Source organism: Lepeophtheirus salmonis, chromosome 4, assembly GCF_016086655.4.
Source record: "Lepeophtheirus salmonis chromosome 4, UVic_Lsal_1.4, whole genome shotgun sequence".
Taxonomy (NCBI): Eukaryota; Metazoa; Arthropoda; class Copepoda; order Siphonostomatoida; family Caligidae; genus Lepeophtheirus; species Lepeophtheirus salmonis.
The window spans coordinates 15197396-15216026 of NC_052134.2; the positions used below are offsets into that span (position 1 = coordinate 15197396).

Here is an 18631-nt window from a genome sequence, read left to right on the forward strand (position 1 = left end):
ATTTACTTATTAGTAGTCTATTTACCCAATATATCTTTGATATTAAAAAACAAATAACAAAATTGAAAGAAGCATTTGCTACTTCAAAAGGTAATATTTAATTCATTTGTCACACTCAATATGAATATTTAAGGATATAGTCAGTTAATAATAATAAGAAATAATTTATTGATTAACAGTAAAATTTCAGCCCTTATATTTGTCGGTTCCTTTATCTATGACATCTTCAAATATATGGTCCTAATAAGCAAATATTGCTTAATCAAACAATAGTTACAATTTTTATTCTTATAAAATTAAAAAGTGGCCGACGATTCCAACACAACGAAAAAATTATATCATATAATATCTCACTAACATTAGAATTATAAAGTATTTTATTTTTAGCTGTCAATTTTCTACTTGTTTTCATATTATCCATTATTGCTTGAATTCAAATTAGCTCTTGTTAAGATGATGTGAAAAATTCCAAATAATAATTCTATTGTGATTCTCTATAAATTATCGAAATTTCAAAGACATCCGCAAGATTAACTTAAGGGGGGGGGGAAGGGGTTGTTAAGTTTTATGAATTTAAAAAAAAACAAAAAAACTTTTTTGAATGAAATTTCAACACATTAAATTTAATTAAATTTCAGATATTTTTTTTCTTTTGAGAAAAGCAACAATTCCTTTTTTTTTTGTAGTGGTGGTGGCGGGAGCCCATCAATACCACCCCCTGCTGACACCTCTGGATTGATTTTGGGCCCTTTTCTGTATTTTGGGAGGAAAAGTTGGGATATACCAAAAAAAGAAGATACCGACGGGCTATAGCAAGGAGAAAAGCTGGTAATAATGAATCAGAAACTAATTGCATACTTATGTAAGTGGTTCTGTTAGTGAAGGTACAAAGGACCTTTAAGGTCATGTATGTACATAATATATATAATTTTGAATAAAGAAAGAAATGATGAAGAAGCATTGTGAAATAATTAAGATTTCTCTCTCAAGGAGTTGGAGTATATAATTAAAAGAAGAATAAAGAAGAAGACAAAACGTTCAAAAGAGTATTATTCTATGTATATATGTATGTATAATTCATATGAATGTTTATGACCTTTTCCACTCTTGCTGCAGAAAAAAGTATCATACGTTATTCTAATTTAAGTCTTTAAAGGCAAAAGATGAAGGATGGAAAGAAGCAGTGGTTCGTAGTCTTAGTTTTGAGTATTAGTTGTAGTCCCTCCACAAATTTAGAAATTTATGGCTTTTTATTTGAACTTTTTTTCTCATTCGGGCAAATTATACAGAAAACAAAAAGCTTAAAATTTGAACTTTATCCAAATTTAATATTTCAAATTACATTTTTGAAATTTTTTTCCAAAAAATTTAATTTCTTTTGTGGAAAACTTTTTCCAATATAATAAAAACAAAAAAATAATAATGAGTCAAATTTCTTATATGACTCAAAATAACAGTAAAAAACTACTCCTTTATCATTCGATGGGGGCATTCAAGTCCCTCCAGCACAGCACCTGAGAACGCCCCTCTATCCCTACATAGTTTGTGATTTGTGCACTATGTAATCTGTCCTGCATTGGGCAACGTAACATTTAAGGTGGCTCTGTATGAAGATATCCTCAAATACTCGAACTCCACAATTTAGATTCGAATCCAAAACTGTTGGATTTCAATGAGACCAATAGAGAAAAAAAAAGACTGGGTCAATGTCCTTTCTAATGTATCATTGAATTATAAACAAATAATTATATTATGTGAGGAGGAATCGATATTTATAAGTATGTATTGTATTTATATACGTACCAGAAACACACAATCTTGCAAGATCCATTAATTTATCACAATAAAATAAATAAATAAAGGCAAAGTGTTATCATCATTATCAGGCTGGTAGATGTATCTAGTATCAGTTTGTATGTACGTAACACACCCGCTGCAGCCACAACTACAAAGCCTTGTGTAGGCTGTTAATAGCATTATAATAATATTGTTACTAATTGCATTTAGGCTGTTGCATGTATACATAGATACAAAAAGAAAGGAAAAATATTTATTATTAATAATATCTATTAGTAAGACATTGAACAACGGGTTGATTGATGATGAGTACTGAGAGGACAAGGAGATACTCATAAGAAACCATATGCTTCTAAGGTCTACCTCAATAATAAGGTCTGGAAAGTAGCTGTTGTTATGACGTAACTAGGGTATGACGTTAAGAATATATTTTACATGTTACTGATCCCCTTTGAGAGTCTGTTACTCTTTACTTTAGAAAAGTACTCGATACTAATTTTGAAAGAGTAAATCACTTTACCCTAGAGAGTGAATTTAAATTTTAACCCTTTCCCACTCTTTCCTTACATCCATTCATTTCTGAAACATTTCCGTTGAGTCGTTCATTTGTTTGTAACAAAATTTCAATATTTATACAAATTTAATTGGCTATGTATAAAACTTCTTTTTCACAGGATCTATATTTGAAGTATCCCTGATGGACAGATTTCCACATTTTATTATTTTTCTCATCATCTCTTGATACCCTCAGGCTCCAAGGGAACAATAATTATTATTTTAGCCAATCAAATATAAGAGTCTTTGGGTAGGAACAAACAAAAGAGTGAAGAAATTAAATTTTCAAAGATTTATGTTTATTCTGGCGCTCAAAAATGAACGAAAAGGATAAATGGGCCCATTTTCGGCACCATATTCCAACTTGAAATTGTGGACGTCCCTTGTACTATTAGGTCGGTTTACCCCTCGCCTCTCAACTGCTCAGATTTTGCATTATTATATTCCTTCTCTGACTCCTCTCTGAGTTGTTATATTTTTCATATACATACTGCGAATTAAAGAAATATTATTTCGTTTTAGAATTTTTGTAGGCTCCAAACGCCTCCTCAAGTTGTTGTTTTTTCTTCTCTTTTTTTGTTCACTGCACTTGTGGTAAAAGCAGGTGCATCATTATTAACGGGGCCTTATTATTATTGTTCTTGTCGTTGTCGTTATTGTTATCATGATGCGAGTCATAACTCGTCTTTCTTGAAGTTGAAGTCAATCATCTCATCTAGGTATTCTTTTATAGTATTATATTTTACATAATATTATTTATAATACAATTTTAACAATCTTCTCCAAATACTAAGTCTTTGATTTGTTGTTGTCAATGCCCCTTCAAAAAGTCCCTTCTTACTTACATACATAGGATCCATTACCAAACTGGAATACTATGACTGATAGTAGCTATTATTTCTGGATATACAAAATCCATTGCATTTTTCTTCTGCAAGAGTGACTTCATTTATAAATAGACATATCTACTACATAAATTGTATTGCGATTAAAAAAATAACTGCAATAAATAAAATATCTCTGGAATGCAACTACTCATTCCTGAAGAAGTAATAAACTTATCACTTTGTCATAACAAGAACAAAAAAATGAGAATCATGGCTTTATGAATATGAAAAGGAATTATATCCAATATATATATATATATACTTGCAAGATGCAACCATGGGGACCCAGCGCTCAATTGTCCCTAGTTATATTGTTTAGGTACATTTTAAGTAATACCAAGTAACATAGCCTATTCGTAGTACTACATAGTGGCGCTTGAAGGCGTAGGCTAGAGCACCCCCTCCCCTTTTATGGAATTTTGCTGTTTACTAGAAAATTTAATTTAATTTTTCAATCTTTTTTCCAAAAAGATCAATTTTCTAAAGAGAGTCTAAGAGTCACAAATATGGTGATGATCAGTATTTAAAGGTACTCTAATTGATGACGCTATACAAAATATTAGAGGGAAATCAATTTTGAGACACCAATTATATCATCATAATATGATGTTTAATTCAGAGTCTCTTGCTTTAATTCTAGTGTGATATTGACTTGCATGGTTTGCAACTCATAGTCAAACGCGACGAATGAATAATTTTGGACCAACATATAAATCAACTCTATATAGAAGGAATCCAAATAAAATATTGGGAAAATGACCTTCGGGCCTAGTCCCTATAAGTCACAAATAGTAGGTAGGCACCAATAAAATTATTAGAAAGGTATTATAAAATTATTTGCTCAATGTATCTTAGTATTCGTTTGTACTCGTATTGGGGTTTCTCTCTCGGGATCTTGTTTTCCCAAGGACACCTCGTTGTTTCCCTTTCATAGGAAATTGCCACATTTAATTATTTCATTATATAAGTTTCATTTAATTATATATAATCCACTAAAAATGAGCTTCTTAATGAGTTAATTTTTTTTTTGTGGGTCGGATTGGGTTACGGAAATCTAAAAAGCTGAGCCTGCAGTTTCTAAAAAAAACCACGATACGCACTGTTAGTGATACTGATAAAAAAAACAACATGAAAATTTATAAGATATTACCGGTAAGACTAATTAAAAATTAATTATTTCTTCTTAGAATATAATAAAAAATACTATATTTTAGAATATTTGCTTTTTACGGGATCCCGTAATTTAAAAATTTATTTCCCGTGATCCCACTCCAAGACAATTTCCCGGGATATGAAAAATCCTAACTTGTATATGATCATATATTGTATGAATCTTCAAAATCGTTTTATGCACAATTTATGAGGGAATGAGCGTAGGTGACGATGGGATGGAGAAATAGGCTTATTTTTCTTTTATGTATAGGTTTATTAAACAACAAAGAATATAATTAACCTTATCAATATAAAGACAATATATAAATATATGTATATAGGCATCCATAGATATAATAATCACTCAAGAATACAATATACCAATACAATAATATACATATATTATGTAGATACAATTGAAACTTGTTCAAGAAGACAACAAAATAGAAATTTCTTTTCTAATCCTCTATTTATGTATGTTTGTACGTAAACTGTATTATTATAATCTATTATATAAAAAAGTTCCAATCAAAAAAGTGACTTAAAATAGTGGAGGGGGGAACAAAAGCCTTAAAACAAAAAACGAAGACCACGTGTTCAATATTTGTACAAGGCAGTGATCGTAGAGACCTAGGGACGTCGATTATATTACTCCATAACTACATAAGCAACCTCCATGAATCCCCCCCCCCCTTTAACTGAATTAACAATGTAAATTCTGCGAAGGGAACAAAAGTTGCATACGTCATGAAGGAAAATGACAAAGAATGATATAGTGACGTCATCTTTGATATCATAAAAATATACATCTTGTGTGGAAAAAAATGCCAATAAGACAAGGAATCTACTTGAGCCTACAGCTGCGTTTCGCTACATTGTTTTAAAGCTTTAAGGACGACTGGGGACAATTGTAACACTAATTGCTTTTTAAATCAATTACGCAGAGTTGGTTTCACGTAATATACCCTTATATGACAGTAATTATACTTTTAGTGCCTGTTGATCCAAGATTCTAGAACAAAAAAAAAAAATATCTTTCTGTATCTGATTTCGGTATAATAAGATTTTTAAAGAAATTGTAATTCCTTGAAATTATTTAAATGCCCAATTCACTTGAAACCAATGTGATGGTACAAAAAAGTGACTTGTTCACCAAAAATATATTTAGCATCAACAATTGATCAATTCTAAGCTCCGAATGAAAGTTAATGAAAGTTAATGATAGTTACTTTATAATCTAAATTACATAAATGTTTAATGAACCTATCGATATGATCATCGGATGCAATAGACAGTTTTTGTTACAATAAAATGTAAATAAAATTAATACATCAAATCCAGAAAGGAGGAAACAAGCAAATCAGTGGAAAAAAATATAACAAACTTAATAGACATTCATTATAGTTTATTTATCTTCACGCTCAACACAAGTCCATAATTATGTTATTCTTTTTTTTAAAGCAAGGTTGTGTGAATGAGTGAACATAATTTATATAAATATGTTTTTCTTTCATTATTATTTCAACTGTTTTGTAGCCTTTTTCCTGTTACAAAGGCTACAAGTTTGAAACTAAGAAAATGAGACGAAATAATATTTTTTTTTATAAAATAATCTTTTAAGGTGTTCAATGATTCACTTTCGCTGTGTTATAATAGATTAATGTATAATAAGATTTATATTATACATTAATATAACTGATGAGTATTATATGTGGATCGAAGAAATTCACTCTCAATGCATGTTGCTACTATGTGTAAATGCCCTTAAAAAAATCACAGAAGAAGAAACTATTCGTGGAAAATTGAAATACTTGTTACTATCAACAGATATTTTACTGAACATATTACGAAATCTGAAGGAGTTTTGAATTTTGATAATTATATTTATTGATTGCAGAAAGATTAAATAGTAAAAGTTACAGCAAAAATAATGAAATACTGACTGTATTCAGGGGCGTCCGCAGGATTATTTATATATGTATATATAATAATAATTTTTTTTTTTTGGGGGGGGGCTTGGTTTTTGGAATAATTTTTCAAAAATCCACAGTTTCTCATAAAAAATTTATTTTATTTTGCAAAAAAATTATAATATTTATTATTTGGAGAAGAATTTTAAAAATTAAATATTTTTTGAAAAAAATATCGAAAACTCACAGTTCTTCACAAAAAATTCCAATAATCTATAGCTATTCCTAGGAAATTATTTTTTTTTGGAAAAATTTATTTAATTTTAAATATTAAATTTTTTGAAAAAAAAAATCAAAAATTAAATTTTCTAGTAAAAAGCAAAAATTCCTTTATTATGCCTCTTCAGCACACCCGATACAGACGCTCCTGGTATTATTACAAAAACATTGTTCATCCAAAAAATTCATTTTAGCTCTCCTATTTTTATACCCCCCTCACCCAGTAAAGTAAATTTTGTTGATATTAAAGATAAAAAGGGCTGCTGCAACGGTCCACAATTACCCCTACGTACAACGTAGAAAATCAGTAGAACAGCCCAAAACAATTTTAATTATTTTTTGCAATGGATTACGGAGTTATATTAAAATTGTGGAAATATCATTATAATCATCATTCTCCTTAATGTTATTTACACTACGTATAAATGGATTGCAATCCCCCTCCCTTATATAATCATCATGAATTGATCCAAGAATTGTTTGTATCAGTTAGCATGAGGCACTATTATTCTACATAAATAAAGACTGCCAAATGGAGTTGTTTAATTGAAGTTGGAGCATATGTACGTATTGTATATACAATACGTACATATATAATCATTTTTGATGCAATCAATTAATTATATTTGCTTTTATGTATGTAAGAGAAGAGAGGGAAAAACATGACAAGACACCTGCTTTATGCATGCTCACATAATTCAACATTTATCTCTACTCTATTTTGAAATATCCTCATCAGCAAACCCAAGCAAAGTGCATCATTCTACTTAAGTATCAGATTTGAGATGTCTATGTTTGAAAACAGAAAATGCATATTTAATGAGGATAATATACATAAATAATAGTTATTTAGGAATAAACGTATTCAATGAGAATTTCATTCTAGAGGGGAGAGAGAGATGAGAACCCGCGTGTACTCACGACTTACACTCAATTCTTATTCAACTCTGCGACTTTAGACACGATACATGCAGAACTATAACTTAAATGGCGAAAAAATAAGGGGACATGATCAACATATGATGCTATATATAGTTGGCTTCGAGACAACTTCTTTGTCCGCTAGAGTTAGTTATTGACGATGGTATGGGTATTATTCTATAACTAACTACGCACACAGCATTATTGTATTATTGTCAGCTGTCAATTTCTTTGTCCCCCACCCCCCCTTTCAACAGTGTTCTGAACGTAGAGGCGTTATATTTGAATTAACTCTTGTTAAGAAACTGTGAACGTTTCCCAACAATGATTTAATAATAATTCAAAAGTTGGGAAGAATTGATTAGTTATCAACTGATTTTAGGCCTTTTTCTGTTTCTTTTCGGGTTGAAGCTTCCGTGAATTTGCATTTTTAATTAACTACTATCAACCTGAATTTTACAAAAAAGAGCTAAAATTGCATAGGTAAATAGAGAAAAGGATAAAAGTAAGAACGGCATATCTGGAATTGCAAAAATAACATTTTGCAGAGGAGGAAAATTAATTATGACGTAGCAAGGAAATATCTTGATTCAAATAGCTGCGTTTCGACATTTTGTTTTGATAGCTTTGGACTCACGATTCAGGGTTGAATATTAAGACTCATAGGTTCATTAATACTCTCAAAAAGTCATCATTATTTCAAATACTAAATATTAATAATAAATAATTAAGGAACAGTAATCTTCATTTCTTACGGAGTTTAAATTTTTGATAATGACGTCTGAAACGGAAATGGTAACTTGTTTCTACGACTTGGACAGGAGTTACAATTAAAATACATACATAAATGGATTTTTTTTAGGAACATGACATCAATTTTAACAAGTTTAATAAAAGTTTAAGAATAGGATTTTGCTATTCTAAAAATAAGAAAACTAATTAAATTTGATGATGTTTAATAAATACATTTCTTGGATGACGTTTTTCTATAAAAGATATTTTTTTGGTTTAACCTTAATTTTTAGTTTGAACTAGAGTAGGTTTGCTCGGCGTTGCCTGGGACATGGAGAAATTAAAATTAATTAAGAATTCTTCTGCTTAATCTAAAACAAAAATAAAAAGCGTAAAATTTTATTAATTATTCTTGCTGCATGTTTGGTGTTGGTATGCATCTTTGTAGCCTTTTTTTATAAAGATATAGATTAGGTTTGTCTGGCATTAAGAAATTAAAATTAAGTCGGAACTCTTTCACTTTTTTCATCGAAGATTATCTTTCATTTTATTATCAAAAATCCTTTGCCTTATTCTCTCTTCTTTTTTTCATCACTAAATCTTATAATTTTATATAAAATCTTATATAAAAAAAGTGTCCCAAGATACATACCAACATGGAACAAGAATAATTTTCAAATGTTATCTTTTGAGCCTTAAATCCCTGCATGAAATTTTTTGGCAAAATCCTTTCCTTGGCTTGGCCGTGAATTCCGGACAAACACTAACACCCAGAGAGACATTCTCATTTAATATAAGATTATAGAAGATACAGTTATTTTAGTTTTTGCCTTATTTAAAACAATAAAAAAAATTATTGCCCTGATATTTTTTAATTTGTCTAAACTGGAAGGATAATCCCCCTCCCCCTTACCCCAATTTCGTATGCTTAATTATTGTGATTGTACTGTAAATTAAATTGGAATTGTACAAGAATGAGTCATGAACAGCTCGCTTCTATCCCTTTCGAAGGACATTAAAAGCACAAAAATGAATAAAAGAAGATATCTTTTTTCAAATAGTTAATAATATTACATTTCACTTTTAATTTATTTTTTTTGATCGTCAAGAGTACTTGAGAGGAAGTATGTAAGAGTAAATCAAGTTCCAAATATATTATGTAGATTGTTATTATACATACTTATATGGGGCAGTAGCTCCCCCTCCATTTAAGGAATTTTTGCTTTTTAGAAAAAATTTTTGTAAAAAATTTAATTTTTTTGTGAATAGCTGTGTATTTTTGATTTTTTTTTCAAAAATGTAATGATCAAATTTTTTTTCCAAAAAAATTAATATTTGAAATTTAAATCTAAAACATTTCATCTCTTTTTAATATCTATGGATTTTCGGAATGTTTTTTTCAAAAAAAACGAGCTCCCTCCCCGAAAAACTATATATATACATGGATTTCCAAAAAGTAGGTAAAGGATGCTGCTAGAACGTAGATTGTACAGTGGATGATAATATTAAACATGTACTAACATGGGTAGATACACTTAAGAATTATATGTACTTATTTATAATCAAAGTATGCATGCATGTTATTAAGATTCGTGACCTTTTTGACAATTATAATGAGTATTTCCTTAATGAACTATGTATATCTTTATACATACATATTTTTAAATTAAGGAAAATGTAATACGTTCTACATAAGAGCCCTTTTAAATATATATCTATTTTTTAACATCAAATGAGTGAAGTTATATATACATACTACATATTCGTGATAGTTACAAAGTTCCTTTTTGTACATAATTAAATTCGTCATTAAATGTACAACTTAAGTACATATTATTATGTAGATAGTAGTTACAACAACAGATCAAGGGAGATAATGAGATAGGGAAAAAGAAATTCTTACCTTGAAGAATAGAGGATGAATTGTCCCTTTCGGGTCTGCCACCGCCACTCTCTTCTTTCGAGATATCCACACCTATAACAGTCAAACAAATAAATTTATTATTAAGCACCTCAGTTCTGAAGTAGGGGGCATGGTTTTTGATTTTTTTTTGAAAAATCCATAGCTATTCACGACAAATTTCAAATACTACATTTTGTGGAATTTTTAAAGAAAAATCCATAGTTATTCACAAAAAATTGAGTTTTGGGAAAAAAAAATTCAAAAATCCACAGCTATTCACAAAAAATAAAATGCTTTAAAAAAAATCAATTTTTTTTTTTTTGGAAAACAATTTTGAAAAATTTGAAAAAGTAACTTTTATTTATTTATTAATAATTCCCCTATGAACACTCCTATAAAGGAATCCTTATTATAATTATTTTTTGTTTATGGAGTAAGTAGAGATGTGAAAATTATCGAAACAAAGCTCTAAACCAAGTGGTGAAACGCGCTAATTAGCTTGAGTAGATTCATGGTCTATGTAAAAAAAAATTCCCTCCAACATAATATATTTGCTTTTTACCACTTTCCTTCTTGATATTTCTGACTTTTTTTCCCTTCGCAGAATACAACTAGTTAATTCCTTTAAAAGGGTTAATTCATGGAGGTTACGTAGTTAATAATAAAGTAGTCGTGTCAAAAAAAAAAAAAAAAAATATATATATATATTTTATTTCTTTTAAGTTTTCTAAAATTTAATAAAATAAAGTAATTTGTCAAATTTGAAATTTATAAAAAAACATTCTCTCAAAATTGTCAAAAACAAAAGAAAAGAAAGCTGATACTAGTAAATAAGAACAATGTCAATATGAAAGCTTAGTGGTGATGAAATATAATGGCAAATAAAAAGAAGGATATAAAGTAATTGAATTTACTCGCTCATATTTTTCGGACAGTCTATGAAATATGGATAGGGAAATGAGATTTTTAAGAAAACTATATTTCAAATTCATTTGTCTTGTTTTACTTATTTTTATTAGTTAAAATATGCAAATGTGACCATCCCCCCCAAAAAAAATAAAATCTTAGCAGGGCGTTCGCAGAGAGTGGGCTGCAGGGGCTGCCGTCCCTCTAAATTTAGGAATTTTTGCTTTTTACTAGAAAATTTAATATTTCAATTTTTTTTGACAAAATTTTATATTTGAAAATTAATTTATTTTTTCAAATTTGTTTTCCAGAAAAATTTGATTTAAAAAAAAATTCTACAAATAGCTATAGATTTTTGAAAAATTTTACCAAAAATATATAATATTTAAATTTCTTTTTATTAGATGGGGATTTTTGAAAATTTTCGTCAAAAATATATAATACTTAATTTTTTTTTTCTAGAAATTTAATTTTTTTGAACAGCTGTGGAGTTTTGAAAAAAGAAAAAAATCAAAATATTTAATTTTTGAATTTTTTTTCCCCGAACAATTGGATTTTTTTCAAAAAATTACAAAAACCAAGCCCCTCCACCTCTCAAAAACAACAACAACATATATATAAAATCCCACGGACGCCCTTGACTAGTCACGGCCCATCACCAAAATAAAATCTTGCAGAATCCGCTGACTTGCAAATACATTCTGGCGCCGCTAGTTCTTCGTTTTGTCACTTGTTTTATAGCTTTGTAAATAATTAATAAGAGCACTAATATTTAGCTTGCATGTTATCAACAGAGACTTTATTTTAAATGCATGCTCATTTTGACAATTTTCACAAGATCTCTAGGAGTAGGCTTCAAAAGTTATGTTGAATTACTCATGGATGGAATATTCTTTTGAAGCGTTGCTTTTTCCACACAAGTACTATGTACAAATATATACATTTATAATACGTTGTATATAAGTGAAATTGAAGACGTATAGTGACTAAACGTTTTAAAGAACGTCTAGCTCAGTAATAGATCCCGTGTTATTTTTTTTATTTATACGTATCTCTCCTTTTTTTATCTATTGACAATAGCAAAGTATGTAAACACACACTCAGAAATGTACTTAAGCATGTTATGTAAATGCAAACTAGCCTGGACTCCTCAATTGAGCATTAATCTCTCTCTTGGAGACTGACTCAGGAATAAATGTGAAGTGATTTATATTTTACATTCATTCTTAATCAAGAGTTTTTACGTAACATTGCAATGATCAAATGTGCTATTTGCAAGCAGGAGAAAATGTACTAACCTCTTTAGATTGTTTTTTGTTAAAGATTAACTACCATTTTCTCGAATTTGATGCTACTGCCTGTTAATTTGTGACGTGAGTGAAAACACTCTATAACAACTGTTTGATGTACAAGAATAGCCACAAGAACGCCCTCTATCCAACGGACAGGGTCTCAATTTTTAAAGGCTAATAGAAAAAGGTAACATGTGTAGATATTGGTTCTGAAAATTTCAAAGGTCGATATTTGAAAACCATTTTATTGCAGACAGCACACTTTAATTCCAGGGCCTTATCAGTGTTGGGGTTCGGTCTGGAAATCCTAGACGGGTCAGAGACCGTTATATTTTTTGTTGGACCGAATTAGTTCGGTCCAACAAAAAACTCGGTCTGGACCGATCTCATTTAACGATTCGGTCTAGATCGGTCCAAAGGAATAGTTCGGTTTATTTCAGTCCCCAAAAAATCGGTCTATACCCATTTTACAGATAAATTGTTTTAACATGACGTCATATGTGTTTGTTGTACAATGAAGTTATACGAAAAGATTCATTTCAATTATTTTGATAATTATTATTCGATATAAAATGGAGTCCCCAATACTACGTCTACTAATAAAAAGATTTCAAGAATAGGGTGATGAAAAGCAACATATAATTTAAAACAAATAAATAAAGGAATTTAGGTTTTTTGTATAAATAAATACTATTGTGAATATTAAATTCCCTCAGGTTATGGAAATAAATATTTAAAGTTATGTACGTACATATCGTGCCTAGCCTGAATGGACCTGCATATTATATACCTTCATATATTTGTACTAGTTTTGAGTTTCTGTTTGAAAATGCTAGATCGTTGTAATTTTTGTAAGACCGAATGTGAATAGGAATGTGATTGGGGATAAGCTTAGATAATGTGCATTCTTTTGTTCCAGTCATAAAAATAATGCATAATACGAGACCAGGGGGCGAGGGGAGGTGTACCCAGTCAAACATAGTCTAACAGCGTCATGTTTTAAGCGTGCCACCCGTACTAAGCGGGCACATCCAGTTTTCAAACTTAGAATGGTTACAAAATAGGAAACTTGGTTAAAAAGGTCATTGCCAGTCGCTTTGGGGTTATACTAATTCAAACCCAAATTCGGGATCTACAAGAAAATAAAAAATAAATTAAGGGACAACAACAAAAAAAAGACCTAAAGACGAAACTGGGGAAAAAATTGTTTCGGACCGTATCTCAACACTAATTTCTACCTATGTACCTACATAATTCGAAAATGAAATCAAAATAAAATAATATTATTTATTTTACTTTTTTTGTGTGCTCAATATTTAATGCTTTTTTTCAGCTATGATTATAATATATTATACATAGAGCCAGAACCAATAATATAAAGGTCATGTGATACAAGTATTGAAAGTTACTGAACCCTGTTCTTCATCATTATTTTTTTAAGTTGGATGTGTAGGTATACATATCTTATTATGGTATTTGTTTGTTGTTTATATGTTTTAATTATAGGTTGAATATCTAAAATTTTGTATGAAAAGTATTTAAACACGTATAAATATTATTTATTATTGTATGTAGTTATAAGGAAATCTGAGATGCGTGAGCTAAATCAAAAATTGACATAGAGTAATTACAGTAATAATTGAATTTCAAAACGCATATACGATAACATTGAATAAGTAGAATCAGGCTATGTTTATGTTATAAATGTGAATCATCATGCAGGATACATACATATATATAAATATAGGCCCATAGGGACCCCTATGTGTAAACGAAGGCTTAAGGGATATGCATAATCTACTAATTTCTTCTCCAAATTGTATATATTAAGAATCCTATTTGAGTAATTTATACATAATAACTATTGTGTTTTGTATTATGTCTACGGATGTAAGTATATTGGGGATGGGTTTCGGATATATTTTTAAAGCCGAGTTGGACCCGGCATTTTATTACCCCTCAGGAATTTGTGTCAAAGATTCTTCAGAAAAACAAAATAATTCAACTAAGCAGGGCAAGTGCTACAGGAGGGAGTAACAGCTGGTGTTGTGTCGGACCTTATTTAGGACCGAAGATTGCATTGACACTCCTTAAAGAAGGTAAAATAGATCTCGAGTCATTGAAGTTTTTTTTTTTTCAAAAACCCACAGCTGTTCAGAAAAAATTAAATTTTTTGACAAAAATTTTCAAATATACATTTTTTGCAAAAAAAATTTAACATTAAATTTCAAATATACAGTTTTGGGAAAAAGTCCATAGTTATTCACAAGAAATGGAGAACAATGAAATTACATTTAATACATTTTTTGGGAAAATTTCAAAAATCTACAGCTATTTTAATAAATTCCATAGATTTTATAAAATAGAAAATAAATTCAAAAAATAAATTTTTTGTAAAAAAATTCAAAAATGTAAAATTTTTGGTAAAAAAATTCAAAAATGCGATGCTATTTACAAAAAATTTCAGAAATTATTATTTTTTAAGAAGATATTGATATTTGTGTGTGTGTGTGTGTGGGGGGGGTAAACCACTTCAGCCCACCCCATTATAATTAATTATTGCTAATGGAGTAATTTGTTGGATTTTTTAGAAACATTTTTGAAAAAATTTAAAGTAAACAATTTTTTGAAAAAAAAATATAAGTTCAATTGTTTGGGAATTTTTTTTTTAAATTATATTTTTGGGGAAAAAAATTTTGAAAAATATTTTTGGAAATATTTTTCAAGAATTCGCAGCTGTTCAGAAAAAATTAATATAAAAAAAAATTTGAAATAAAATTTTTTTTGTAGAAAAATTTCATAAATCTATAGCTATTCACAGAAAATTAAGCTTCTTTGAAAAAATGAAAATTGAATTTTAGTTTTTCTTTTGAAAAATGGAATTAAATTTCATACATTCAATTTAAAAAAATATCAAGTATTAAATTTTCTAGTAAAAAGTAATAATTGGGGGGGGGAAGACCTACAACCCCTCTATCCCACCCCCCATAGACACACTTGATTATAATGAGCACATGATTATATATTTCTAGGATAGGTATCTGCATTGCACAATGATTTAATGAATCTCATATACCTTATTTGCCTTAATAAACCATCGATATTCTTAGGAAAAATTCCAAAGACTGGCATTCATGAGGAACGGCCAGACTTAGCACTAGTGACGACCCCCTCATGTATTGTTAGAATTTTAAAAATTGTAACACTTTTTATAAGAGAGTAATTACAAAAATTTGACTGATTACTATTGCATCAGTATATGACGACATTTTTATGAAACGTTCTTCCCATTTTTGTAGGAATATGGGCATACTTTTTGAGCATTGATGTTCTCGGCACGAGTATTATCCGACCCTATACCTATTTTATATTGTAGACATGCATATGTATAGTCGGTTTGATTGGGATTGAATGTTCATAATTATAATACTTATATGCCAAGGTCTCACTGTAAATATTATTTATAGTCCTTTTCCTCTAGGAATATTTTCTTTACAACATTTAAAAAAGACATTCCTGTTTCAGTTGATTCTTAATTATAATTTTCTTTTGAAAAGGTTATTTAGTTAAAAGTCATACTAGAGTAATATTTAGAACTGTAAATCGTAAGCGTTTTAAGTAGTAAAAAAATCAGTATTTTTAGCCTGAGGATTCAAATAATATTTTTGATGAGATTAGCTCCTCTGTCATGACATTAGTTAGATTATCTGCAGGCAGCTACCTATCCGAGGAAGAAAATAAACAAAATCATTAACTCCGTATCAAGCAAGGACATGTACAATAATTACTCTGTTTTCGATCCACAGCTCTAATCTGAGTCTAACAAGGACTTGCACAAAAAATGCTAAGGATTTATAACCCTTGTAATACTTCTGGGACTTTTTTAATTTGTATTCCCTCCTCTAATGTAGCTACTGAGCATTTGTGCATCCAGCCTCATTCTGCCAAAGGATTTAATAAAATTATTTTTACAAAAATACGGACACTTATGGTAAAATCTTTTTATATACCCCTATTTCCATAAACTTTCAATTTTATATTTTGGAGCTGAGCAGTCCACCGTCAAAGAAAGAAACAAAAGAAGGTTTTGTTCTTTATAATATATAAATTCTTGATTTTGAATCAACAACTATACTATGCACCTAATTTTACATTACAAATAAATCTTATAAATTGGAGATTCAAAACAGTATCGGTAAAGCTCAAAACTACTACACACTATGTCCATTATACATGTTAACATGAATACGAGTAGTCTACGTTGATTTTCATTGATTCATTCTTAAGACTAAGGCTTAACTTTTTATTGAAATAAATAAATTTTGAAATCTCAAGGTTTTTAATTTTTCTTTTTGAGCTTTTTGATTGCCCACTAATAAATTAACAATTAATGTGTTAAAAAACAAACTAGAATTTGAATTTCCTTCAAAATAAAATAGTATCTATCCAACGCCCTTGATAGTAATACTAATAGCAAACATTATCTGGAGGGAATTCGGACCTCGCCCTTTTCTTGACCTATTCAGCGGACCATGCTACGGACAGTATATATTTCTATATATTGTCCCTTTTTTATTCCTACAATAACAATAATAATTAAACCGAATATTTAAATATCAAATAAATCTAAATATGACTTGAAGTATATATTATTTCTTTTCCCAAAACAGGCTCAATGTATATATACTATGTAACATTAGGGGAGACAGAAAACAGTTCCCACGATTTTTGTTTAAACCTTTTGCAAACCTTTTAAAGACCCTGTTCTGACAAACAAACAGGTCTGATGTGAAGATAATTTATATATATATTAATAAAGCAAAAGTTTCTCTCTATGTTTATTTGTGTGTCGGTTGAGGAGGACAATTTTTTAACAACGAGCTCATAAAATAATAAAAGAAGAGGAAATTACATGTAGAAAATAATAATATTGAGTGTGATTTTAAGGCAGGAGGTGTAGGTAGAACAAAGCCAGTGAGTTCTCCAGAGACTAAAGTACACCCTAATTCATCACGTCGTATTTTTTTCAGTCAGTTATTATTTTGCTTTCATTCTTGAGGAGGTAACATCTATGTATTGAGTAGCTACGTGTGAGCGTGTTCATGAAAAAACAGAAAGTAACACTGAGGATTTATTAGGGGTTCTCTTCTATATGGTTTAAGCAAGGTTTGTCCGTAAGTATACGTATCCAAATTACTCCAGGAAATACCGGGTACTATCGTTAGTAGAATTATAAAGAAGATTAAGAAGTGTTGGGACAATTTTATCAACGCAAACTTAACAATTTGCACCTTTTTTCTACATATACTTACTAGTTATGAATAAAATATGTTTTGTCGGAATGTAAAAATTTGTTTAATTGTAAATGAACGTAGTAATTCTGACAATTTGAAAAAGTTTGGATAATGAGAAGCTTATGACATCAAATATCCGTTACAGGAATGAAATAAACATATATCCTACTCCGTATATAGCAAGGAAATAGACGCTGGAATTACTGGGATGTCGATCCTCAATTCTACTCTCAGTTAATGTAACAATGACTTACACTTATAACTCCGGAGCAAATCCTCAATGTTACTCTCTGTCTTTCATGAGCACACACACTAGTTATTACTTTATACTTAGATGTCCTTTTTTCAAGAATTAAATAACTATCATAACAGCTTTGGAAAATAAAAAAAACCTGTTTAGATATTCAAGTAAAAAGGCATCCCCACTTTCCAGGATATATTTGTTAAGGCTTGGATCATGACTTCAATTATCTTTAGACACACAAAAAATATATATAGGGGGGGGGGGGCACTTGCTCCTGATTTTTGCACAGTCTATCAAAAAATTGATTCCTACGGCCCACTTATTACAAAATATTCATCCTCCTAAAAATTAATTTTCTCCTCAAAATGAGTTTTTATCCAATATCTTGAAAAAAAGTTGGATAAAATGATAGATTTTTTAAAATAATGATCTCCATTATATTATTTAATTGTTTTATGAATTTTAAGGGTGTAGCTTGTTTGATGCTAAAGAAAAAAAGCCCCTTGCAACTGCTCCCAATCTTTTCTAAATATTTGCATAATGTAAGAGAAAATGGACTCACTAACTTTATATAATATGTATTCTTATAAATATTATATCTAGATTGATAGTGCATGCATGTTGCCTAAATATTTGTTTGTCATTGTTTTAAATGAGGGGGCGGATCTTGGGGGACATTGAATCGTTTAGTTTATCTTATTAAATATAATGATACAAGTCTTTATTTGCTTTCTTAGGTTTGTGTTTCTTCTCTCCTAA

At 29.4% G+C, this 18631-nt stretch overlaps 1 protein-coding gene across 3 annotated transcripts in view; it reads right to left on the reverse strand.

Moving 5' to 3' along the window:
- Positions 1–18631, reverse strand: part of LOC121116880 (uncharacterized) — a 174747-nt gene that overhangs the window by 56096 nt on the left and 100020 nt on the right. For all 3 annotated transcript variants that reach the window (XM_040711181.2, XM_040711180.2, XM_040711182.2), the window contains one exon: positions 10137–10208. In XM_040711181.2, coding sequence (XP_040567115.1) covers positions 10137–10208 — 72 coding nt within the window. The remainder of the gene's footprint in view (positions 1–10136; positions 10209–18631) is intronic.